Source organism: Agelaius phoeniceus, chromosome 16 (assembly GCF_051311805.1).
Source record: "Agelaius phoeniceus isolate bAgePho1 chromosome 16, bAgePho1.hap1, whole genome shotgun sequence".
NCBI lineage: Eukaryota > Metazoa > Chordata > Aves > Passeriformes > Icteridae > Agelaius > Agelaius phoeniceus.
The window spans coordinates 14,930,493-14,956,304 of record NC_135280.1 but is presented as its reverse complement, the minus strand read 5'-3'; the positions used below and the strand labels follow the sequence as shown (position 1 = coordinate 14,956,304).

Here is a 25,812-nt window from a genome sequence, read left to right as displayed (position 1 = left end):
CAGCGGCGCGCTACGGACTGTCACGTGATCATGTCCCGCCCCCCCAGCCCCGCCCCGGGCGCTGACCCCGCCCCCCCTTTCCCCTCCCCGCGGTCGCGACACGATCGCGACAGAGCCCGGCACGATCGCTCGGGGCAGGGCATTTTATGTGCGCGGGGCTCAGAGCGAAGGGTCGCCGAAGCCGAAGCGGTGCTGGGCCTCGCGGATCTCCTGCAGCAGCGCGTCGTTCTGCAGGCCGAGCTGCGGGAAAGGGGAGCGCGGTCAGGGCCGGGCTGCGCGGGGCTGCCCGGGACACGCGGGGCTGTTCGGTGCCCCGGCTGCGACACCGGCGGGACAGGGACCGGCCCGCGGCACCGCCCGCCCCGCAGGGCACGGACACGAACCTTGACGGTGTATTTGTAACACTGCTCTGCCTCCAGCTGCCGCCCGCCCTGCAACACAGCACCGGAGAGCGAATCCTGGGGTGCGTCAGGCACGAAAAGACCCCGAGAGCATCAAACCCACCCATTCCCTCAGCGCCGCCAAGGCCACCACTAAAATATGTCCCCAAGTGCTACATCCAAGCGGCTTTTAAATCCCAAAAGGCTTGGGGACCCCACCACTGCCCCGGGCAGCTGTGCCAGGGCCTGACCACCCTTCCATGAAGGAATTTTCCCAATATCCATCCTAAACCTCCCCTGGCACAGCTTGGGGCCGTTTCCCCTTGTCCTGTCCCTGTCCCCTGGGAGAACAGCCCAACCACCCCGACTGTCCCCTCCTGTCAGGAGCTGTGCAGAGACACAAGGTCCCCCCTGAGCCTCCTTTTCTCCAGGCTGAGCCCTTTCCCAGCTCCCTTAGCCCCTCCTGGTGCTCCAGCCTCTTCCCCAGCTCTGTTCCCTTCAATGAACACACTCCAGCCCCCCAGTATCTGCCTTGTCATGAGGGGGCCCAATAGGATCCCAGGATTTAGGGTGCCATGGGATCTCTGTGAAATGCCATTTGTAAGAAGCTCAGCAGGGAGGACACGCCCTGGGGCAGTCAGTGCCTCAGGGTGCTGCTTTTGCCATCCAAGCACTTCCTTTCCCCGTAAACAGTCCCAAACTTTTTATCACAGAGCTCTTCACCAGCTCTTCAGGTTCATGAGCAGATGCCAACCCCCCCAGGAGCCCCACAAACCCCCCATGAGCCCCCACCCCATCAGGCTGGCACGGGCTGGGCACTCACCTGCAGGCAGATGAGGGCGAGATATCCCCACACTTCAGCGTTGGTGTTATTTAGGGCATTGGCTTCAGAGAGAGCATCTTCTGCTTCCAGCATCTCCTCCAGCTTGAGGGAGAGAAGGAGAGGCATGGACAAATGACAAGGAGCAGGCAGAAAGGGCTTCCCAACTGAACAGGCATTGCTCTAACAGCAGAAGTGCAACAGAAGCTCCTAGGAGGGCTTCCCTGAGAGAAACATGAGGGAAAGGATTTAGGGCACAGACAAGGAGTTATCCTCAGTTCCAGAGCACCCAGATCTCCAGTCTGGAGCAGGAGCTTCCCACTGCTGACCCCCATGGCATCACACACTATTTCTAAATTAGCCTCCAGCTGTAAGGGAAGCAGCACAAAGCCCTTCGCCTCCAGGAACTGAGTGATCCAGCTCCATGAGGAAACATGGCTGTGTTCCTGCTCCCTATTCCTGCTGTGCAGCAGCTCTGGGCATGCAGGGGTAGCTGGTGTCCAGGCCACCACTCACCTCCCTAACCTGATCCCACAGCCTCCCAGGAGGTAAACATTTGGCCAAGGGGGAACAGAAGTTTAAATTCCTTCCTTGATTGATTCCTCAGCCAAACTCCCTTGGAGGAAGCTGGCAAGGTGTCCCTTGGGGAGACACTGCACTGCTGGTGGCTGGGTGTCCTTGGCAACCCTTCAGAAGTGCTGGATTCCCTTGGACAGGGAAAGCACCGAGATTCCTCCCTGCTGACATCCCACTCCGTGCCTTGGTGACATGGTGACATGCAGGTCATGTGCAGGCAGGAACTCAAAGCAGAGCCCAGATTGTCTGCCATGACACCCTGGGGAAGGAGGTGCTGCCAGGAGCTGGGATGAGGGAAAGGTTGGCTGATCTGTGTCACTGTGATATTTTATGAACTTCCTTTTGCTAGGATTTTTCTCCTGAGAAGCTGAGAAGCCTCAGAAAAGAAATGTAAACAATAATTATCTGATGGCTGTGGTCCGGAGATGGTTTATCAACAAGTGCATCTTTGATTGGTCTCATGTGGATTGTTTTTACTTGATGACCAATCCCAGTCCAGCTGTGTCAGACTCTTTGATCAGTCACAATATTTTATTATTCATTTCTTTCAAGACTTCTGATGAAATCATTTCTTCTATTCTTTTAGTATAGTTTTAGTATATAATTTTCTTTTAATATAATATATATAATAAAATAATAAATCAGCCTTCTGAAACACGGAGTCAAGATTCTCATCTCTTCCCTCATCCTGGGGACCCTCAAACACCACCACAGTTCCCAGAGCAGGGGCTGAAGGTGACACCATCTGTTGCCAGGCTGGAGCTGTCACAGCACACAGGACACGATGGCAGCACTGGCTCACAGGCAGCCAAGAGCTGCTTTAAACAAGGGGGTCCTGCAAAAGCCAAGCTCTGTGTCCCATGCCACCAAGTGAAGCCCAGAGGACAGGAAGGCAGCTGCACTCACCCTGTAGCAAGCGATGCCCACGCCCAGCCAGGTGAGGCAGGAGGCAGAGTTGTCACAGGCGAGCAGGTAGATGTGCTTGGCCCGGCCGTACTGCCAGGAGACAGACAGACAGACACACGCTCTGCATCATCACCCCACAGACACACAGGGCTTTGCAAACACCCTGTTGCCACAGGGCTCAGACACCCACTGGCCCCACTGCTGCTGCAGCAGTGATTTGTTCTGTGCTAACTTGCCCTCCACAGCCCTGCTGGCTGCTCACCTCTTTCTCGTCCAGGTAGATGGAGCCCAGGCGCAGGTACACAAAGTGCATGTCTGCAGCATCCTCCTCAAAGCTGATGACTCGCTCGTAGCAATCCTTTGCTTTGTCAAAGTCCTTCTGCAGGTAGCACAGGTGCCCTTTCTGAGCCCAGACATTTGGATTCTGTGCACCAAAAACCAGGAGTGAGACACAGATGGGAGAAACACCTGAGAGGGGGGCTGGGACACTGCAAGCAGCAGAAAGGAGGAGCTGAGCAGTGTTTCATTGTGTTATCACAACAACTCCCTGGGCAGTGCTCCAGGCTGGGGACACTGTGCCTGGAAGCTGCCTGGTGGCAAAGGAAGGACCTGGGGGTGCTGGTTGGCAGCAGCTGAAGCAGAGCCAGGTGTGCCCAGGTGGCAAGCAGGCCAATGGTCCCTGGCCTGTGCCAGCCATGGTGTGGCTGGCAGGAGCAGGGCAGGGCTTGTGGCCTGTGCTGGGCACTGGGGGTGCCACAGCTCCAGTGTTGTGTCCAGTTGTGGGCCCCTCAACTGTGGGGGGCATTGAGGGGCTGGAGCGGGTGCAGGGAAGGAAACAGAGCTGAGGAAGGGGCTGGAACACCAGGAGCAACTGAAAGAGCTGAGAAAGGGGCTCAGCCTGGAGAAAAGGAGGCTCAGGGGGACCTTCAGGCTCTGCACAACTCCTGACAGGAGGGGACAGCCAGGTGGGGGTCAGGCTCTGCTTCAAGACAACAGGGACAGGATGAGAGGAAACAGCCTCAAGTTATGCCAAGACAGGTTCAGATTGGATATTGGGAGAATTTCTTCATGGAAAGGGTGGTCAGGCACTGGCACAGCTGCCCAGGGCAGTGGTGGAGTCACCATCCCTGGAGAGATTTAAAAGCTGTGTGGATGTGGCACTTGGGGACATTGTTTAATTGTGAACATGGTGGTCTGGAGAATGGGTGGATTTGATGATCTCAGAGGGCTTTTCCCACCTAAACAATTCCATGATTCTGTGATATCAGGGTTTATGAAGAGAGTTAAGCTCAGTGGGCTGCCTGCAGGACACTGGGGACAGGGATCCCCCTGCAGCTCCCTGCCCAGTGTCCTGCCTGCACACAGCATTCCCAGGTGTCATCTTCCCCCTGCCTTCCTTTCACTCTGCCTCCCCAAAGAGAGCTCAATAGCAACTTTGTTTGTCATGAAACAGAACCCAACTCCCCCACCCAGGGACAGAGGAACAGGATATACCTGAGAGAGAAAAGAAAGGCAGATGTAGAGAGGCAGAGGCAGAGACAGGCTCTGAGATGCTGCCTGCCTGTGCAGGGAGTGACAGGAGGCTGTGACAATGGGATAACAAGGACAGCAGTGCTGCAGCCACAGCCTGGTTGACTGCCCTCCCACTGAATGCTCTGGACTACACTGGAATGGTGAAGTGGGAACAAAGCAGGAGCTCTGGAATGGTGAAGTGGGAATGAAGCAGGGGCTCTGGAATGGTGAAGTGGGAATGAAGCAGGGGCTCTGGAATGGTGAAGTGGGAATGAAGCAGGGCTCTGGAATGGTGAATTGGGAATGAAGCAGGGGCTCTGGAATGGTGAAGTGGGAATGAAGCAGGGCTCTGGAATGGTGAATTGGGAATGAAGCAGGAGCTCTGGAATGGTGAATTGGGAATGAAGCAGGGGCTCTGGAATGGTGAATTGGGAATGAAGCAGGGGCTCTGGAATGGTGAATTGGGAATGAAGCAGGGGCTCTGGAATGGTGAATTGGGAATGAAGCAGGGCTCTGGAATGGTAAATTGGGAATGAAGCAGGGGCTCTGGAATGGTGAATTGGGAATGAAGCACGGGCTCTGGAATGGTGAAGTGGGAATGAAGCAGGGGCTCTGTATGTAAACTGGGAATGAAGCAGGGCTCTGGAATGGTGAATTGGGAATGAAGCAGGGCTCTGGAATGGTGAATTGGGAATGAAGCAGGGCTCTGTATGTAAACTGGGAATGAAGCAGGGCTCTGGAATGGTAAATTGGGAATGAAGCAGGGCTCTGTATGTAAACTGGGAATGAAGCAGGGCTCTGGGCTCTCACACACCAAGGGCTCGATGCGCACGGCCTCGCGCAGACACTCCTCCCATCTGGGCAGGTTCTCCCGCAGCTGGTAGGTCCAGCCCAGGGCCAGGTAGTAGGCACAGGTGGGGCCTCCCTGAAGGCTGAGCAGCTCGTGGGCCAGTGCCTTGTGAACAAACTGGGGAGGAACAGCACAGGGGGTGGTTAGGGGAGCAGGGACACCATGGACCCCCCAGCAGGACAGGGCAGGAGAGCTGACTGACACCACTCTGACTTCCACAAACAGAAAACACAAAGGAAATTTCTTTTTCCCCTCTTTTGAATGTTGGTCTAGTGGAAGGTATCCCTGATCTAGGGGAAAATGCCTCTGCCCAGAGCAGGGGGTTGAAATGAGATGAACTTCAAGGTCCCTTCCAAACCAAACCATTCCAGGATTCCATTTAGTTGCGTAAGCAACTCTTTCTGCCATGTCAAATTTAGACAGGCAGCACAATGTGACAACCAGAGATGTCCCAGAGATGACTTGCTAGGACAGGCACATTCCACAGTTGATACAAAAATCCCTCCAGCATACACAAGTGTCTGAATCACAGGAGTTCAGGCATCTTGGGAGCACCACAATAATGGATCCCATCTCTGAATGCCCTGTACCATTTCTGAGCTGTTCCTCTGCAGCAGGCAGTGCTGGGCTGTGTCCACAGCCAGCATTGTGGGCTCCACACTCTGCCTGGCCACACTTTTGCATCTCTGGGCAGTGGTGGCTTTGCTCCCTCTTGTGCTCAACCTCTGGAGTAGCCACGGCTCATTCCCTGAGGCCCAGAAAGGGGCGGGCTGGAGCTCTTTGGGAATAAACCAGCCTCCCTCCCCACTCCTCCTGCTAAACTGACCCGGACAGCATTGAATTTCATCAGGAATTCCACTGACTTCATGAAGATTGTGCGGGGAGGTGGCTGAGGTTCTGGAGCTGCAAGAAAATGTGTCTCTGTCAGTCCCAAAGTGGGGTTTTTATTTCTGGAGCCAAAGCAGGTCCTGACATCCCAGTGGAGACAGAAAAATCCCTGCAACATGGAGCAAAACCCAGGAGGTGGCAGGGGAGGCTGAAGCAGAGATTAACTCAGCATTTCTTTCTGAAGGGCTTAAGTTTTGTAGGAGATCTGAAAAGAAATTACACTCTTCACCCACTAATTTTCCAGTCCAAACCTAGAGGAAAAAAGGTGGAATTTTATGAATGATGCTGATCAGAGACAACTACAGTGAGGCTCCTGCCTCCTCAAAGCAACCAGGGGGCCCTGAGGCACCCAGCACTGCCATTTCCACCACCACAGGGGCTGTGGAGGAGGCAGATCCCACACCACACAACCAGAGGGGATCCCTGGGGACCCTTTAAGAGCTGGCATCTCAGGAGGAAGGAAAGGAAAGTGCAGGGAGCAGTGATGTGAGAGAGAGAGCTGCATTCACCTGCTGGCTGTCCATCCTGAGATGTGCTGCTCTGAAAATCAGAGTGAACCTGCTTTGCCTGCAGATTCCCTGGCTCAGGAGAGACAACAGGCCCTGGCAGCACGGGGACCATGGCTCACTGCTCCCACATTACTCCCCACCATTCACACAGGACCATCTCCCAGCTCTCCATGTCCCCATTCCCAAACCTTCTGGGGCTTCCTGCACTGCTGTAGCCTCTTCCTTGGGTGTCCCACCTTCCACGACCTCTGGTGGTTTGTCAGCTGAGCCATCTGGAATCTTCTCTGGAATGAAACCCCCAAGAACCATTAGGTGGGAAGCCATAAACTTCCCAGTTTAGAACATGATTCCACACAACAACAACAACAAAAAAACCCCCAAAAAAAACCAACCAACCAACCAAACAAACAAAAAACAAAAAACAAAACAAAAAAAAAAGAGAGAAAATATAAAAGATCTATCAGGTTTTCAAAGCTGGGAAGAAATTTCTTTGCAGGAGGCAATACCTGGGGCTGGGGTTTTTGGCACAAGATTACCATGTGAAGCCAGAAACAGGTATAAATGAGGCAGGATGAGAGGAAACAGCCTCAAGTTGCATCAACGAAGTCTATGTTTGATGATAGCAAAAAATTTATTCACAGAAAGGAGGGTCAGGCATTGGATCAGGCTGCCCAGGGCAGTGGTGGAGTCCCCATCCCTGGAAGTGTTCAAAGGCCATGTGGATGTGACAGCTGGGGATATGGGCTAATGATGAACACAGCAGTGCTGGGTTAACAGTTGGACTTGATCTGGGAGGTCCTTTCCAGCCTTAGTCATGCCATGATTCTATGAATATCCCTTTCCTCATAATCAGAAGGGACAAAAACCCCATGTGTCACGAGCCTGCCTGCCTGAGGCACTGTGCATGAGTGGTGATAATGTTAAAAATAAAGTCAGTCAGCATTTCCTGCAGCCTGGCCAAATATTTGGGACTCAGGACAGACAGCCTCAGCTCAGGCTGGACTCAGAGGAGCTCCAAAGAAAGCCTTGGCCCCAGGGTCGCTGCCAAGCAGCTGGTTTGCCCTTTGGATTGCTGTGTGGGGAACTCACAGCGACTGCTTCCACGGAATTCTGTTCTGGCTCACAGTCCACATCTTCTACCTTTATCCTTTGTACTTCTCCTCTTAAAAACTCTCCTCCTTCCACTGTTCACCACATAGATCCACCCCTCTTGCTGGTGTCAGGGCACCTCCTGGGTTTGTCTGTTACCTGGCCCTGTGCTGGGAGAACTGGGCTTTTTCCCTTCTGCCTCAGCAGCCTCAAGGATTCTCCTCTCCTCCTCAAGCTCGGCTCGCAGGAGCTTCTTAGCCTCACGGAAGCTCCTTTCTGCCTGAATGTAATTATTCTGCAGCTCATAAAACAAACCTGTGGGAGAGACAGAGCAGCATCAGCACACACCCAAAGGAAGCAAAATGCTTCTCTTAGCCCTCAGCTTGGAGCAGGGAGAAGAGGACTGGGGGCAGGAACAATGCTTGGCTCCACAGGAATACCTTGAGCACCAGACTGGCTTGGTTTTGTACCTGCAAGGGTCCAGGCTATGATGCTGGATGGCTCCAAGCAGCAGGCATCCTCAAAGAAAATCTCTGCCTCTTCATAGGTTTGCAGCTTGACACACACAATCCCACAGAGCAGCAGGCTGGGGCAGGGGCAGAGCAGTCAGCCTTGCAGCCCCAGCAGTGGTGTGGGGGATACACTCCACACCCTCCCCACCCACCCACCAGGAGCACTCAGCACCTTTGGATGTGCTGGGGGTCCAGACAAACAGCCTGCTGGAAGCATTCCTGGGCTTTGGTGGCATCCTCATACAGGAGGCAGAAGGCTCCATAGTCCAGCCAGGCCTGGATGCTGTGCTGGTCCCGAGCTATTCTCTGCACAACAGAGATCATCACTGCAGGCAGGCTCAGCAGAGCCATGGGCTGGGCAGGCAATTCTGGAATGACCACAGCTTCCCTGGCCACCCCAGCCCAGCTGAGCAGGAATCAAGACCTTGTCTGTCACATGCAAAGGTGTCCCCTAAATGGGATTGTGCTGGAAGCCCACTTCCTCTAAGCCTTCTCCATCTAACACGTGTCCTCCAGCTCCAGCTGACACCTCCTAGGGCCCAGTGTCCCCAGAACTGACCCAGCACATCCCATTTCCCCTGGCCTCGAGGCTGGAGTCCTCAGTGACCTGGCCAGGGACAATTTCACATCCTGCAGAGAGCAGCATCTCCCTGGGAAATCCCTCCCAAATCCTACTTCAGCCTGAGTATCCTGGTGATGCTCAGCTCCTTCCTCCCTCTCTCCAGCACAGTGGGGGCTGGCTGAGCTGTGAGCAGTGGCCCCACTGTGCTGCTGGGCTGTGCCAGTCCTCACAGGTGATGGAAGGAGACATCTGGGGCTCCCTCACCTGATTGTAGAACAGAGAGGCCAGTTTGAGGTCCTTGTTGGCTTCAGCTTCACGAGCAAAGAGCAAGAGCTGCTTCCTGGTCGTGTTGGGTGGAGGGGCAGCAGAAACATCTTCCCCAGACAGGAGCTGGTAGGGAAGGAGACAGTGTTAGCCCTGGGGAAGGGAAGAGGGCTTTGTGGGATCCCAGCATGCAGCAGCTCCCACACTAGCACTGCACACAGCACAGACCAGTATGGCTGGGGCTGGCACTGGGAAGGGCAAGCTGTTCTGTGCTGGGACACATTCCCACCATTCCCAGGTACATCTGCCACACAGGCACAGGGCAATATCGATGTTTACAAGGACATGGAGGGACGGGACAAGGAGGAAGGACTTCCCACTGCCAGAGGGCAGGGTCAGATATTGGAAAGGAATTCTTCCCTGTGGGAGGGTGGGCAGGCCCTGGCACAGGGTGCCCAGAGCAGCTGTGGCTGCCCCTGGATCCCTGCAAGTGTCCAGGGCCAGGCTGGATGGGGTTTGGAGCAACCTGAGATAATGGGAGCTGTCCCTGCCCATGGCAGGGGGTGAATGAGATGAGCTTTAAGGTCCCTTCCAACCCAAACCTGTCTGTAATCCTATGATTATTCACAGCCTTCCCTAGATCAAAGTGATGACAAACTTCAGTGGGACCTCTCACTGACCCCAGCTCCTGCTCTGCCCAGCCACCCTTACCATGTGCCAGCTACAGCAGCTTCACCAGGGCCATCTCACACCTCCCCCAGGATTTTGAGCAGTGGGATACAAAGGCACTGGATCCCTGCCTCGAGTGTGGCTCATGGTCTACAAGTGACAACTCCAGCAGATGAAAGCATGAACCTGCTTCTGCCTTGAAGGCAACAGTCCTTCCCCTGCCCTGGACCCAGAGGGAAGCCCTGGCCTGAGTGACCCCCATTTCCCCCACCTTGTTCAGGGCCATGTGCATGTGGTCCACGAGGTACACATAGAGCTCACTGAGGAATGCCTGCAGCTGCTCCTTGGTCTCAAATGCTGTGGTCTTCAGGTATTTCTCCCTCACAATCTTCACCACAGAATACTGTGGACACAAAGGACATTGCACAAGGCAGGTTCCCTCCCGTGCCCCCCACCAGCTCTGTAATCACACACAGACAGAGCCTGAAGCTCCAACTTAGTTCTGAGAAATAAATCCAGCCCACCATTGATAAATGCAAAAAAAAAAAAAAAAAAAAAAGCAAGCAAGGGGGATTTCCTTTCCCACCTCCCTGACAGCCTTTAGGGACAGCATGTGGATGGCTCATTCCTCAGGACAGAGAGGGGGGCTCCAGGAAGAGTGTGGAACCTCCTTTCCCTGCTGGGGCAGACTGGGAATATGAGAACAGCCAGCCCTGCCTTTCTCAGGTTATGAGCATGGGACAAATGGATGTGAGTAGCTCCCACTGATAGGAAGTGTTCTCTTGGTGTGGGACCAAAGCAGCTTGGTGCCTGCTCCATTAGAGGGGAATCCTGTCCCTCAGTGCTCACTGCAACAGCTCCAGGTGGCAGGAAGGGATTCTGGAGCACCACATCATCCTGAGTTACCACCACAGAGCAGCAGTTCCTCACTGAGAAAGTGTCTGGACAAAACAAGCAGGGAAGCAAAAAGCACAAAGGAGTCTTCACCTTAAGCTGTTCCTTAAAAGCAAAATATTTCCCAGAGGTATTGAGCTCGTAGTTGAGTTGACGTTTCTGTTCCTCCATGGTTTCGTGGTCCATCACTCCCTGGTCAAGCAGCTGCTTCCCAAAAAGCTCATGGTACTCCCTCAGGATGGCAACAGCAACACTGGTGACACGTTTGTGATAATCTTCCACCACCTAGGAAAGAAATAAATAAATTTCACAAGCCACTTATGCAATCAACCTTGATATGTATTTGATTTGCCACAGCCCACGCCTCCCATTAACTCCACCTGACTCAGGTCTCAATTAGTCTGTCACACATCCTTTCCTGTCCATGCCTGAGGGTTGAGAAAATATCTGCAGGTAAACATAAAAGCTCCTTCCTGCTAGGATTTTCCATCACAACCCAGTATTCCAGTCAAGGCTATCTCTCCTATAGCAATATAATTGGCTGTGAGTAAAATCAATCTCATTTACTGGGAGCCTTGAAACCCATGATCAGCCCTCTTCAGCAGAACCTGTAACCTCCATAATCTCGGTCCTCAAAAATTCTTGGTGACCTGAGAAAGGTCAGGGCTGATTCTGTTCAGGTTTGTCTGAGTCTGATGAAGCACAGGGGCTGCTCTGAGACAAGGAACTGTTGAGACTGCCCAGGATATAAATGTCAGGTGCTGGTAGCCTCTTTTCCCAGCATCCCATTTCCTTCCAAACATCCCCCCATGGCTGCCTTCCCTCCCTTTGCTCCATCTCTTCATGGCTTCCCTTTGAATGGGATGTGAACATGAGTGATGGATGGGTTCCCAAGGCACACTGCTGTGGAGATAACCCATACAGAATTTTCCTTTTCTGTGTATTTCATAGAACATGTTGAATTGGAAGGGATCCACAAGGATCAAGTCCAGCTCCTGGCCCTGCACAGACACCCCAACAATCCCACCCTGGGCATCCCTGAGAGTGTTGTCCAAATGCTCCTGGAGCTCTGGCAGCCTTGGGGCTGTGCCCATTCCCTGGGGAGCCTGGGCAGTGCCCAGCCACTCTTTTCCTAAAATCCATTAAAAAACCTCCCCTGACACAGCTCCAACTGCTCACAGACAGCAGAGATTGAAGCTGCCCCTTGTAAGGAAGCTGCAGACCCCAATGAGCTCCACCCTCAGTCTCTCTTCTCCAGGCTGAACATTCCAAGTGACCTCACACTCCTCATATTTCCCTATTCCCTTCTGGACTCTTCACCACCTTTGTGGCTCTGCACCCCTGATCTCTTCAAACCTCATTCCCACGTTGCTGTGGGCTGAGAATGAAGGCTCTGAGGGCAGGTGGGGTGGCAGGATGGTGGCCAGGCCACAGCTCTCCCATGTACCTTCTTGGCTCCTTCTGTCCGCGGGGCCAGCGCAGGGCGGGGAGGAATCAGCTCCTTGACCCTGTCAGTGAGAGCAGAGGAGAATCAGCAGAGCCACTGCCAGGGATGTTGGCTTGTGTAGTGTGAGGGCTCCACCCTGCCATCGTGTCCATAAGACACCTCCCAGGCACCTGGGAGGAAACCTGAAATCTCAGACCAAGAGTGAACAGGTCCCTACAACTGATGGTTGTGCCTTGTCATGACAGGGTTAACATTTATTGCCAACCCAAACTGCTCTCCTGGAGCAGCAGAGCTGTATCTTGGAGCTCCTGGCTCTGCAGAACAGGTCTTCAGGAAGGAACCAGCCTGAGGAAAGCTCTGTAGAATTGAGTCACTAAACAGCCCAGACCACCTGATCCATCAGTTCCAACACTGCCCAGTTTGGCCACACATCGACCCCCAGACACCACCCAGCCCTGCCTGGGCCTCTGTGGAGTTACAATGACCTTCCATTAGGATTAGCATCTTTTTAACTAAGATTTTAATAAGGTGAGGGTGGCTGAGCACTGGAGCAGGATTCTCTGTGGAGTCTCCTTCTCTGGATATACCCAAAAAGCATCTGGACACAGAGGAACATGCTCTGGGGAGCCCCAGTTGAACATGAACGTTGGTCTAGGTGACCTTCAGGGGTCACTTGCAAACTGAATAACTTGGGGATTCTGGAATTAAAATCCCTGGTGCCAAACCAACCTTAATTAATTTGATTTTTTTTTCACTATTTCCTGCTTGCTGGACTCCAGAACACCCTCAGTCCTCAGAACATGATCCATCCCACCAAGCCAAGGTGCCACAGGCCTTGTTCAAAGAGGAGTGACACTGAATCCACACAGAGTGCAGAAGAGTAGAAATGTATAAAATAGGCCAGGAAAAGGTCTAATAGGGGTTCTAATAGGGGTTTACCTTCCTCAGCCTGTTCCTCCTGGAAGACAGCAGGGAGCAGTGAGGACAACACATATACCTTCAATGGATGACACTTCTGTTTGAGAGATATAAACCTGCACCTCTTATACCTTATTCATCTGCTGCATTTTCTTTTTTTTTATTCCATAAATTAGATGTTTTATGCCTTTCTAACCCATAACACAGCAGGGCTGCCACTGGACAGGAACTGAAGTCTCAAAGCAGCAGAGATGAAAGAGCAGCTCTGCAGCAGAACAACATGAAAACTAACATAAAAGCTGAGGAATGGGTAAAACATTGTGAGAAAACTTCTGAAAAGCTAAAAATGAGAGAAGGCTCTGATGAAGCAACAGCAGCACTACCCAGGGCAGTCCACGCTGGTGGCCAGGACTGACCAAGCCACTGAACATCACATGCAAGAGGCAAGCACATGGGGATTAGAGGGAAACAAAGCCCAGACAGGAACACAGACACTGCTATGCTGCTCTGGTGTCTCTTGTTTTGAGAGGAATGGCAGGGAGATGCCAGCTGGGATGAACAAGTGTTTTCCCAACACACCAGATGCCACGTCTAAAGCAGTCTGGCCAAATCCTCCCCCTGATTCCTGTGGGTTTTGTCTCAGGCCCTCTTTTTGGAGTATTCCAAGGGGGGTTTGCTGTACAAGGCTCTCTCCAGCCTGCAGAGAGGAGCTGTCAGCCCCACAGCCCATCCTTACGCACCGCTGGACCAGCTCCTCCCGCAGCCGCTTTGGGACCAGGGGCCTGTCCAGCTTTATCTCCATCACCAGGAACGTTCCTGCCTCGCTGTATTGCTGTGGAGAGAAACATTGCTCCCTGTGTCGTGCTGTCTGCAGCCAGTGCTGGCACAGTGAAATACTGAGCACACAGCCACACACCTCCCAACTGCAGAGATCCAGCTTGTTTTATAACCCACCCTCGGAATGAGTTACAGCAGCAAAATCCAGCTCGAGAAACCAGGCTAGGGAAAAGGAGAGAGCCCAGATAATCAATCTGCCTGCAGAATGAATGTGCATTCCAGAGGAAGAAGCCAAAATATGAAGGGATAATTTCAATAAATGCCTGACAATTTACAGAGACCTTCTAGCCCAGTGTGCCAGCCTGCTCTCCAGGTGGACGTCACTGGAAGAACTCTGGGACAACATCTACGTAAAACATCCCTTGTCCCCTCACTCTTGAGGAATTTAATTGCACGAAAGGTGTGAGACACCAGCACAGCGATGCTCTACAGTCTCTCCTTCTCTTTGGAGAGATATAATTACCTGTCCTTCCAGGCTGAGATTTGTGACATTTTCAGATTCTCCAGTGTCATCTGACAACTGGATTTTGGATGGGCTGAGTAACTTATAGGAAAAAGAAAATATGTCTCTTGTTTCAGACTCAATAAATCTCAAATCTTTGCAAGTTCAAGCAGCACATCCTAGGATTTCAGACAAGGGAAAGCTGCAGCTTCCTTACAAGAAGCAGCTCCAATGTCTGCTCTCTGTGACCAGTGACAGGACCTTAGAGAATGGCTGGAGCTGTGCCAGGGATGGGTTAGGCTGGATGTCAGGGAAAGATTCTTCCCCCAAAGGGTGGTTAGGCCCTGTCATGACCCCAAGGCTACCAGAGCTCCAGGAGTACTTGGACAACACTGTCAGGCACAGGGTGGGATTGCTGGGGTGTCTGTGCATGGGCAGGAGTTGGACTCATGATCCTTGTGGCTCCCTTCATGTTGAGAAGATTCTATGGCTCTAGGATAATGAGTATCTCTCATCCATCCATGGTTCCTGTGTGTCCCAACTTCCTGTGACACAGAACCAGAGCAACCATGGTGCCTCCCCAGACCTTACCATGGCATTGGAATCTTCCTTCTGAGCCTTACTGGGAGCAGCTTTGCTGGAAGGAGAGGTCCCCAGCCTTTCCTTGCCCAGACTGAGCTGTGACCTGCGATCCCGGAAAATACTGTACTGAACTCTGGTCTGAAAAACAGAGACAATCAAGGGACAAAGCAGGCTTCCTCACTCATTTGCCTTGACCTCTCTCATCACATAACACACTGTCAGGGTCTTAAATGCCTTAAGAAGTTTTGTAACCTCATTCTCTCCTCCTCAAGTTCAGCTGCTGGTGCTCCAGCCCAGCTCTGATCCTGTGTAGCTGTGAAGCCTCAGGACAGACTATGACACTCAGTGGGGGTCTCTCCATGTTCCCTCAAAGAGCTGTGTTTTCACTGAGGACTGGCCCTTGGTCCTTGCCTGAGATATGTGCTGAATGTGCTGGAACCCAGATCCGTGATCCTGAATTCCTGGTGGGATCCTGGACCTGCCCCACAGCTATGGATGTGCCTGGTGATGAGGGCTGCTGGATGAATCTCACCAGGCCTGCTCCACACATTTTTGGGGGCCCCCACCTGCCTGACAGCACCCCTTGGCTCCCAGCTCATTTTCTTGTGTGGAGCTGCTACCCTGACACACATCAGGGAATTGTAAGGAATAGGTTTGTCAGACTTTGTGTTTACACAGTGTTTGACCACCCAGACAGGCTGTTCCCTCCCACACATCCTGGTTACAGAATTGGGCTAGCAAGAGTTATGGGGTTCCTGGGGAGAGGATGGAGCAGCTGTAGGGAAACTCCTTAGACCAAGAGGCAACCCAAAGCACCTGGGGAGAAAGAAGGACTTCACTTGTGACAGATAAATGGCACAGGACAAGCAGCACCATGCAGCCAAGGGGTCATTATTCATGGCAGGGAAGCTGAGCCCAGCAGACACATTCATGCCCAGCCCAGCTCTGCAGCAGCCAGTGGGAGCAGGGAGGCAGGAGAAGGGCTGGAATTCACCCAGCCCCTGGACCATAGCCCCACAGGGAACATGGGGGGTATAACCAGGCTGTACATGTGCCCTCCTGAAACAAGCTCAGGTCTGTTCCAGGAGGGAGAGACTGTGGGAAAATGGAGATGTAATTGTCACTCTTAGTAACAGAGAGGGGAAAAACGAAAAGACAAATAAACCTCGGTGAGCTAGAGCTGAAAGAGCTCCAGTGACAGCTTTTTTGGTGGTTGCTGGGGGTAACGCAATCCTTTTAAAGCCACTGTTTGCTCTTCCCAGCAACACCCTTCCCTTGCCCATGTTGCAGCTTGGGGAGAGTGGATCATGCTGGCATAGGAGGGAGTGGAGTGAGATTCAAAGCCTCTCTCAGCCCCCAGACTGCTCACTCCCCCCTAGAAATCTCCTGCCTTGGAAAAACCTGCACCTAAAAGCTTGTATCATTAATTTTCTCCATCACCAGAAGGGCACTCAAGGTTCAGATCCAGTTCCAACCAGCACACTGTCCACCCCGTCTGCTCCCAAACATCCTCTGTCCATCCTGTCTGCTCCCAAACACCCTCTGTCCACCCTGCCTGCACCCAAACACCCCCTGTCCATCCTGACTGCTCCCAAACACCCCCTGTCCACCCTGCCTGCACCCAAACAGCCCCTGTCTACACTGCCTGCACCCAAACACCCCCTGTTCACCCTGCCTGCACCCAAACACCCCTTGTCCACCCTGCCTGCACCCAAACACCCCCTGTTCACCCTGCCTGCATCCAAACACCCCCTGTCCACTGTCCCTGCTCCCAAACACCCCCTGTCCACACTGCCTGCACCCAAACACCCCCTGTCCACTGTCCCTGCTCCCAAACACCCCCTGTCTACACTGCCTGCACCCAAACACCCCCTGTCCACTGTCCCTGCTCCCAAACACCCTCTGTCCACTGTCCCTGCTCCCAAACACCCCCTGTCCACTGTCCCTGCTCCCAAACACCCCCTGTCCACACTGCCTGCACCCAAACACCCCCTGTCCATCCTGCCTGCTCCCAAACACCCCCTGTCCACTGTCCCTGCTCCCAAACACCCCCTGTCCACACTGCCTGCACCCAAACACCCCCTGTCCATCCTGCCTGCTCCCAAACACCCCCTGTCCACTGTCCCTGCTCCCAAACCCCCTCTGTCCACTGTCCCTGCTCCCAAGCCCCCAGTGCAAAGCCAGCTGCAGAGCTGGAGCAGAGCCTGCTGCTCTCACCTTCTCAAAGACCTCACTGTCCTCGTAGTTAAAGACACGGAAGGCCCCTCGGATCTGCGTCACCCCAGGGCACAGCAAATGCATCATGTTGACATATGCCACACCGTGGAAGGCAATCGGCTTGTCCTCATCTTTCTGGAAACACAGAGCAAGGGACTGAGATCCTGAACACGCTGTTATTCTCCTTAAGGGAACAAGGTCACCAATCTCATTAAGAGAAGGCCACACAGCAAACTGATGCACCTGATGAGCCCATGGTTCTGTCACTGGCACGCAGCCGAGACAACCTGGATGAATACACTGGAGTCATTCCATATGTAGAATATTAATTTTATCCCAGTCCCCATGGGGCAGCTTTTCTCTCTAATTCCTGCACTCAGCTGTTCCTCAGGATGGTCTTGTTGAGGTACAGCTGGAAGATTATCAGCTGTGTGTGGTTAGAAATCCAGGTGACCCTACCAGAGTTGTGCATCTCAGGTTGGACAGACACCAAGTGGCTTAGGAGGTGTGGGAGGCCTGGCTAGAAGGATCATCATCAGAGCTGCAAAATCCTGGCACTGTGAGTGCTGAAAGGGATTTACACCAACTTATATGGCTTTGCCCTGGGATAGATTAGGAGCTCTCACACAATCATCTGCCAGGAGCAGAACCATTCTCTAAGGGGCTGTTTCTCTGTTAAACCACCCTGGTTTAGATGCAAAGGCATAACTTACCTGAGAAAGAATGCAAGAACTTCCTCCTCAAGCTGTTTCAAAACCTCACTGGCCACAGATCAGCTCAGTGGATTACTTTTAATTCTCTTCAGAGCCAGGCTGGACAAGCCTCTGAGCCACCTGGTCTAGTGGAAAGTGTCCCTGCCCGTGGCAGGGGGCTGGAAGGAGGTGGAGTCTGGGGTCCCTTCTAACCCAAACTATTCTGTGATTTTAAAAGTCACCCTGTCCTCTTTCCAGTGAGCTACCACAGACCATCAGTGAGAGCTATAAGGAAAAAATATGACTCTGTAATTGTTTAACAGCCCTATAAAGCTGATTTTTCAGAAAGCCTCCTGCTCTCTGACTCACTTTGGCAGCTTCAAGGCCGATTTTGGTATCACAAAGGCCTCAAGAGGAAAATGCCTGCTAATGCAATGCTACTCCACAAGCCAGACCCCACTTTTACCTTGTCAGGTTTGTTGGTTTTCCCCTTGCCACCTGAGGACATCCTGCAGAGCTCCACGGGCCAGTGGCGGCACTCGGCAATACGCCTCTGCAGGCTGGGCACAAAGGATGCAGGATGCAGTGAGGAGATGCAGAAACCCAGCTGGAGAGCCCCACCACCCTCCTCTGTGCCCCAGCAGCTCCCCTTGGGTTTGCTTCACCCTATTCCCTCAGCAAACACCCTCAGGCCATGGGAACACTGTGATTTGGGGCAGGCTGGGTACATTTTCTGCTCTACCCAGTGCTGTGTGCATTTATGGCACAGCCAGCTTTAAAACAACAGTGAGGAGCAACACATTGGGCTTTCTCTCTCCCCCAATTACTTCAGAAATAAGTGAGAAGGAATGTGATTAACTTTGGTATAAAACCTGAATTGTACAGAGCAAGTGGATCTTGAGCTTGCATTCAGTGTGGCTGGTGACTCTGACACCAGCAGGCAGGTGGATGGATTTGTAGAGAAAAGAATTTAAAAAATCAAATGAGATAGAAGTGAGTATTTCCACACAAGGAGTAATTTGGCTGTGAAATGCACAGCCATGATGCAGCTGAGACCAGAAAATAGCAGGATTCAAAGATAAATGGAACACTCATCCTGATCGTGAGCGTATCTGGAGCTGCTAAAGGCAACACTTATCCAATAAAAAAGCAAATGAAGAGTGCCCACATGGAGTGAAAGGTTTGAACGTATTTGGGATTCAGTAAAAACTTAATTAGCAGCTCAGAGGAGAGCTGTGGATGCCACTCTAGTCCAGGTCTGCTCACCATAACTGCTGCCCCTTCCTTCAAGCTATGCAAGGACCAGCCCCCAGCCCCAGCTGCTGGCAGCAGGAAGAGAGCATTTGTGGCCTGGAGATAGCAGCTCCAGACAATTCATCTTTTCCCAGCACAGCAGAACAAAGCTGCTGCCAGCAGTTCAAGGCACTTCAAGAGCTGTGCCCTTGCTCAGGTGAATGCTTGTGGCCAAGAGACAGTCACAGCAGCCATGGCAGGTGGGGCAGAGCCACAGTTTGACCCCTAAGTGGTCTAAGATCACCTGCATGTTGCAGCCCCTTGCCTCAGGTCATTCTGAGCACGTTCTGTGCTGTGTTGCTCAGGTCCCTTACATGGCCACAGCATCAGCATCCAGGAAACAGCGCGTTTCCATGTCCCACACGACTCTCCTCGAGCTCTCGGCCTGGGTCCTGAATTCCTTGTCCTGTGAGAAACAGCATGCAGTCAAAGCCAGGACAGCAAACTCCCCAGCCTGCACTGCATCATCCTCAAAAGTGTCCCCAGGAGAGAATGTGAGTCAGACAGAAGTGTCCAAGTGCCCAAAGGCAGGCAGCCCCATAGAGAGGCTGACAGCCTTTCCTGCAGACGCCATCAGCGTTAAGTGCCTGGCTCAAGGGAGATAACCCAGCTCAATGTGGGTGTTTCCTGGGACCAGACCTGCCACATTCTCCCCTGGGATGTCTCCAGCAGTGAGTCAGCATGTCTGCTGCCCCAGGAGAACCACCTCTGTGCTGGACACTGCACAGTGACCACCCACCTCCCTCTCATACCAAGTCTCTCCATCCCTCCTGGCTCTCTTCTAAACTTGCCAGTCCTTCCTCACCTCACTTTTGTTGAGCTCTCCATCCTCATCCTCATAGGGCCCACCAACAATGAAGGAGTCAGGTATGTTCAGAGCATCAGGGGCCAGGATGGGGCCAAGGGGCCAGTTTTTGGGCCGGGGAAATGGTTCTTTTTCACCATCAGCCTTCAGGATGCCATTCTTGAAGAGCAATGGCAATTCTTTCTAGAGAGACAGGAGAAAAAAAGGATTTGCATTTCTAACAGGAGCAGGAGCAAGAGCCAGCTGCTCCAAGCTGGGATAACAAAGCAAAGCAACAGTACAGGGTGCCTGGCTTGGAAAATGCACTCCGCCGCACGCATACAAAGAATGGAATAAAAATAAAGAGCCACGTGGAAAAAACCCTGCCAGTTTGAATCCAAATCTTTCCAAACAGACCTTTGTTTGTGTTAAAGAAACACATCACGCCACAGAGACTCTGAGACCTCCCAACAAAGGCTGCTGGTGCACAAGCACAGAAGCTGTGCACCCCATGTGCCTGGACACTTGTTCCATGGGGTGGGGGAACAACCCAAACCCAGCCAAACCCCCTGTCACCGTGCCTGGGCCATTCTCACCTCACCAGCTGCTGGCATTTGCAAGCAAGCCATGTAGTTTTGCTGGGCGTCAGCAGTAAAGGCTTCAGGGACAGAATAAGCTGCCTCCAGCGTGATGCTCAGGAGGTTCCCACTTGAGAACTGGGTGGCAGAGAGCAGGAGCTCTTTGGTGCTCACTATCACTTCAAGGCCAGCCTGTGAGACAAAGATAAAATCGAGCCAGTAAACAATTATAGCTTGCCTACTCTTAGGGAGAAGCAAGCAGAAATCCAAGGCCAGAACATATAATGTTATCTTGTGCCTCATCTTCGATGTATAAGAAAACAGCCCAGCACAGGAAAGGAATCTCAGGACCAATTTGGCTCAATTGTGGTGTTTGTTTGTTTAAATCACAGCCTGGCTAAGGTATGGCACATGCCCCAAGGGTCTCATAAAATGAGCTGTGGAGAAAGAGACAGGGTCTCATGAAAGGAGCCACAGAGAAAGAACATCAAGGGTGGAAAATGGTGCTTTTCCCCTGGTGATTCAGAAAGCCACAGCTTTGCCTCTGCCCTATCTCCATGCTCTGTGTGCAGCCTTTAATTACCTGTCCCAGCCCTGGATGGATGGTGTGTGAGGGAAAACCAGCTGGTCAGCATTTATTACCTGTCCTCCCTAATGAGTGCCCCCCCACCTTGCTCACTGTGAACTCCTCTTAAACACAGAGCTGTTAATGGGATATCCACCCCTCCAGTTTGCTCCCGGTGCTCACTGCAGGCAGGCAGCTCAGCAGCAAAATTGGACACATTTTCCCAGCCTCATACTTCATTCCCTATTTTAGTCACTGGGTACTTTGCAACCTGCTGAATGAATAAGGACCTTGTAGGGAAGGCAGTCAGAGTTTGTACAATAATGGACTCAGACATTTCATCTGCAGAAAGGAAGGCTAATAAAGCTGGGCAGGTGACCCTGCCGCTGCCTTTTGGGGGTTTTCAGTACTGTGCTTTCCATCTTTGTTATTTTTGCAGAGCAATTGGGTAGCTGCACACATTAACATTTCCCAGCACGACCTCACCTATCAGAGGGAAGCAGGGACAGACGTCAGAGGGAGCGGGAAAGGCCTCCAAGCCTGTAACATATAGGGCTGTACCACATCCGAGATGAGCCAGGCAGCTGAGTCATGCTCTCCCTCCCATTAAAAAGCAGCAGAGAGCTGAATGAGGGAAGGAACAGTTCCAAATTCCACATACCGTGGCCTCAGGGTAAAGCTTCGCTGATGGGGAGGCAGGCACTGCATACAAAGGAGCTAAGACCTTCAGTGAACGAACTCCTGGGAAGAAACAGGAATGAGAGCAGCCTGAAGTGAGACCCTCTGCAAAGAATCACAGTCATGGAATGATCTGGGTGGAAGGGACCTTAAAGATCACCTTGTTCCAGCCCCCTGCCATGGGCAGGAACACCTTACATGAGGCAAAATCATGGTTCTGAATTTTGATTTCATTCTGAATGAATTCTGAATGCTGAGCTACTCTCTCTCCCCCTGAGTCAGATTTTGCAGAGCTATGAGGGTTACTTTGTCCAAAGGAGATAAATTGTAGTCAGGGGTCCATAAACAGAGATCAGAGCAAGGAGTGGTCATGGAGGCTGTAAAACTCAATGCTGTACCTTGCAGCAGAGGTAGAAGGTCCACCACAGCTTGGGCAAGAGGAGCTATTTTCTCTGTTTTTTTCTTGTCCTTTGATGCCACTTCTAGCAGTGTCACTAGGGAGATAAAAAGAGAGGAGCTGGCAGAATTCCTTGGACCAGCAGGTCAGGCACCAGAGAGGGTCTGTGCAAGCTTTGGCACAAGCTCCTCTTCACCTCCCAAGGCTGACAAGCACAGCAAAGCCAAAGGAGCATGGGCCAACATGAAAGGGGATTCTTCCAGCTGGCAGAGATGGACAAGAAGTGCTGAGAACCTCCCACCACTGCTGCTGAAGTGCTATTCCTGAACCAGTGACTCCTGCAGCGACAGCAGCCAGCTCCAAGGTGGGACATCTGGCACCAGCTACTTACAGAGCACCGGTTTCTGCACAAGGACATCCAAGGAGTTGGGCCCATCGGGGCTGTACTCAAAGCTGGTGCTGAAGTCATACTCTGCTGTCCCATCTGGCAGCACATGAGTCTTGGAGGAGTCTCCCAGCACTGCTCCGTTGTACTCCACACGCACCAATGTAAACAGCAAGTTGCTTTTGAGAGTTTTCTGTCAAAAAAAAAAAGAGCTCAGAGAGCAGCTGGCTCTGCAGCAGCATCCCGGGATCAGAGTTCCTCTGGCAGCAGCTCAGGTCAGTGACCAGCACAGGGCTCACTTGTGGGAGCCTGTTCCACCACAGGAATGAGGAAGAGGAGCAGAGCTTGGCCACACTGAGACCTCACCATTCCCTGTCTTTAGGAGGGAAATTTCCTGTTTCACCATGCTGTGATGCCCCAAAGATTATCAGGAGCTGTGGCAAGGGAGATAGAGAGGTTCAGGCTTCACCTCAGGAAAGACACATCTGAAACAAATCCCAAAATACTCCACTGATATTTTTGTACTTCCAGGAAGCTTGAGACCTTTGCTGTCTCCTAAGAAAGCAGCTCCTGAGCTACAGGGATGAGCTCACAGGACACCTGTGGATGTCGTGTGGTGCAAAATGTCCTGAAATGGACAGAGAGAAAACAGCCTCGAGTTGTGCCAGGGGAGGTTTAGGTTGGATATTAGAGAAAATTTATTCACTGTAAGGGTGGTCAGGAACTGGCACAGGTTCCTCATGGAAGTGGGGGAGTTCCCATCCCTACAAGTGTTCAAAAGACATGTGCATGTGACACTTGGGAACATGCTTTAGTGGTGTCCTTGGCAGTGCTGGGTTAAAGGTTGGACTTGATGGTCTCAGAAGCCTTTTCCAACCTACATGATTCTGTGAAATCAAAGGAAGGGCTCCAGCAAGCACTTAGGGAGCTCTGCAATTTGTTGTTACACCACCTTCATACCACTTGCTTTAATCAGAGATGAGGAGATTCGGACTTTACTTTGAATTTCAAATGTCTAAACAGAGGGGCTTAAACAGGGCTGGAGAGGGACAGTGAAGGCACAGCACTTGGCAGTGGGGACCCACAGGGGCAGCATTGGGCACCTCCACAGCACAGGAAGGGCTGGGCAGCAGGTACCAAAGGGCTCCTTGCAGCAGAAACACAGTTTAGCTCTCAATCCACAGAGAAGTGGCTGAACACAAGGACCATTGTACCCAAACCCAGCTTTTCCTTAGTGCTGAGCCACAGGGATGCCTAACCCACCCTCAGCTGCCTCTCTCCCTGTCACTGGGGTAATTAGTTCCATGCTGGTTCTTACACAAAAAGAGATCTCTTTCACTTGGTTTTAATTTTCAGCCCTTCTCACTGTCTCCTTGAGCATACATCCTATGAATGGCTAAACAGAAGAATCCAATTAACCTTTCCCTGTACCATTAATTATCCAAGACTCCTCTCTCATCCTTCTCTACATTGCCTCTAATTAAGCAGATTCCACACTTATAGCTAGAAGTGGATTCCACATTCTTACAGCCGGGTTTTTTTTCATCCTGTTGCTGTGATTATTGCCCTTTTGTAACCCCCCCTCCCTTTTGGACAGCCCTTTCTCACGGTGGAGCAATCAGAACCACAAAGCAACATTCCAGATGCCATCAATCCAGCAGTCTTTTCTTCCCAGCATTGTTTATCCTCCTCTCACCTCATTCCTCACCTAAGCTGCTGTTTGCTGAATCCATCAGTGTAAGAGGTACTTCAATACTACAATGTGAAAGCCTCAAGCAGGTGCTTTTGGATTGCTTTTTCTGTCTGCTGCTGGAGCAGGAGCAGGAATTTGCATTTTTTCTGCTTGCAGCAGGAGCTGAGCTTCTCCTCCACATTCCCTCCCAAATGCCAGTTTCTCTGGAAGACTTTAAGGACAGCTGGATGCATCACATGGAAATCACAGCAGTGGTGGTTTGATTGGCACCAGCTCATAGCCTTGAACTGGATCCATTGCCTTTTTAAACCAGAGCCACCCTACTGCTTTCAATATGATTTAAACAGCTGGAGCTGGGATGAAAATCTGGCTTTACACCCAAGGTGAGGTCCTTCCACAGGTTTTTGTCTCATATATCATATTTTTGCTGTGTTCTGCTTAAAAAAACCTGCATTTCCATACAGTTAGAAGAGGCAGAGAGGTGCATTTCACCCTATTATCTCTGGCCTGCTACTAGGGAGGTGTGTTCCCCAATTTATGTGCCTCACAAGATTTTTCCTCTGTGTGAACTCCTCAGCAGGGAGGAGGAAGCCACAGTGTGGCATTGCTGAACCTCTGATACTCCCACCACTCCTTCCTTTAGCCTTATCACCCCCTGCCTGCTCTCACAGGGGATCCCTGTGCACACAGAATTGTTCTGGCCTTGTTTATTAAATGAGTAGAGATATTTTCAGAACTTTACCAGGTCCTGTGCACTCACGACTGTGATCTGTACTGGTATTGGCTGTGACATACTGGGAAGAGCTGCAGCAGCGGGCTCCTTCCTACCAGTCAGCCCCGCAGGGACCTCCTCGGCTCTGCAGGAGAAAGAATGAGGAAAGAAACATGAAACTGCTCCATTCCTCTCCCAGATACCTCTGCAGGACACAGCAGTGCGGGCTGCAAGCGCTATTCAGGGCTTGGCTGTCAAAACACCATTGAATGTGCAGGGCTTTGGCAGTGACGAATCTCTCACGAGGTGCAGGGGGAGGACTGGGAAAAATGTAATGTGAAAATTATCCATCTCTGTAAGCTTCACCCAGCTGCTGCTCCCAGGAAAGGTTTGTTGTGCCAGGCTGGTCTCAACTCCCAGTACATCCCAGGCTCTCTTTTACTCCCTTTTTAAGTTAATGGTGACCCCATGGGCCAAAGGCTGGCGGCTACCAGCCATCCCCTCACAGCTCCCAAATGCTGTGGGGACCTGGCTCCTTCTGCTCCTCAGGTTTGTGAAACCCTCGGGATTCCCTCAGGGCTCCCCAGGGACCCCACGGCCTCCTTGCCTCACACCCCAGGGCCAGGCAGCTCCCTCAGGGCAGCATTGATGGGCTCAGGGCTCCTCTCACCCTGGTGTGTCCTGCAGCCCCTCAGCCCCGGGCCTGGAGGTTCTCCTGCCCCAGAACGGTCCTGCAGCCCCTCACCGACGGCCCCGGGGGTCTTCCCGACCTGGGGTGCACTTACAGCCCCTGAGCCCCGGGCCTAGGCCCTCTGCTGGCTCAAGGGCTCCTCACCCACGGGCCTGGAAGCTCTCCTGCCCCAGAACGGTCCTGCAGCCCCTCACCCACAGCTCTGGAGGCCCTCCCGCCCCGGGGGGATCCTGCAGCCCCTCACCGGGAGCCAACCGTGCGGCGCCGGGGCTCGAACCTGCGGCTTGCCCGACTCGGCGGAGGGCTCGCGTCCCGTCACCACAGCGACGCGGCGGCTCCCGCAGGCCCCCGAAACCTCGCGGGACCCCGGCCCAGCCCCGCGTGTTGGGGGCGTGCCCGTGAGGCCGCGGCCGCCGCCATGATGGGTGTGGGCAGCCCTCACCAGCCCCCGGTGGGGCTGGGTCCCCCCG

General features: G+C 52.6%; 1 protein-coding gene across 4 annotated transcripts; it reads right to left on the bottom strand.

Moving 5' to 3' along the window:
* Positions 1 to 71: 71 nt before the first annotated feature.
* CFAP70 (cilia and flagella associated protein 70) lies at positions 72 to 24,796 on the bottom strand. Of its 4 annotated transcripts, none has more exons than XM_077186882.1 (26): positions 24,682 to 24,796; positions 22,253 to 22,439; positions 21,863 to 21,958; positions 21,448 to 21,527; positions 20,240 to 20,413; positions 19,665 to 19,847; positions 19,174 to 19,265; positions 18,033 to 18,126; positions 16,875 to 17,009; positions 14,667 to 14,795; positions 13,537 to 13,628; positions 11,879 to 11,939; positions 10,525 to 10,716; positions 9,809 to 9,940; positions 8,869 to 8,994; positions 8,215 to 8,348; positions 8,001 to 8,116; positions 7,690 to 7,845; positions 6,630 to 6,725; positions 5,871 to 5,947; positions 5,009 to 5,161; positions 2,945 to 3,106; positions 2,683 to 2,772; positions 1,204 to 1,305; positions 384 to 458; positions 72 to 240 (listed from the first exon to the last, which is right to left on the bottom strand). In XM_077186882.1, exons 1-26 carry the CDS (start codon positions 24,730 to 24,732, stop codon positions 160 to 162), a joined length of 3,066 nt encoding a protein of 1,021 aa, XP_077042997.1. In that variant the 5' UTR covers positions 24,733 to 24,796; the 3' UTR covers positions 72 to 159. The 4 variants fall into 4 exon arrangements, 3 of the variants coding, with proteins under 3 accessions (XP_077042997.1, XP_077043000.1, XP_054499814.2); XM_054643839.2 differs by having other exon boundaries at positions 73 to 240; positions 384 to 431; XM_077186885.1 differs by lacking the exons at positions 11,879 to 11,939; positions 13,537 to 13,628.
* Between the last annotated feature and the right edge of the window lie 1,016 nt (positions 24,797 to 25,812).

What these genes read in the sequence shown, in the direction of transcription:
- CFAP70 (XM_077186882.1), bottom strand. Translation starts at nt 24,732, where the DNA reads ATGTCACAGCCAATACCAGTACAGATCACAGTCGTGAGTGCACAGGAC. An exon ending in AAACCAACAAACCTGACAAG is followed by an intron (nt 17,010 to 18,032) that starts GTAAAAGTGGGG and finishes CTGTGTTTCCAG; the next exon opens with AAAGATGAGGACAAGCCGAT. An exon ending in TCTACCTGGACGAGAAAGAG is followed by an intron (nt 2,773 to 2,944) that starts GTGAGCAGCCAG and finishes GTCTCCTGGCAG; the next exon opens with TACGGCCGGGCCAAGCACAT.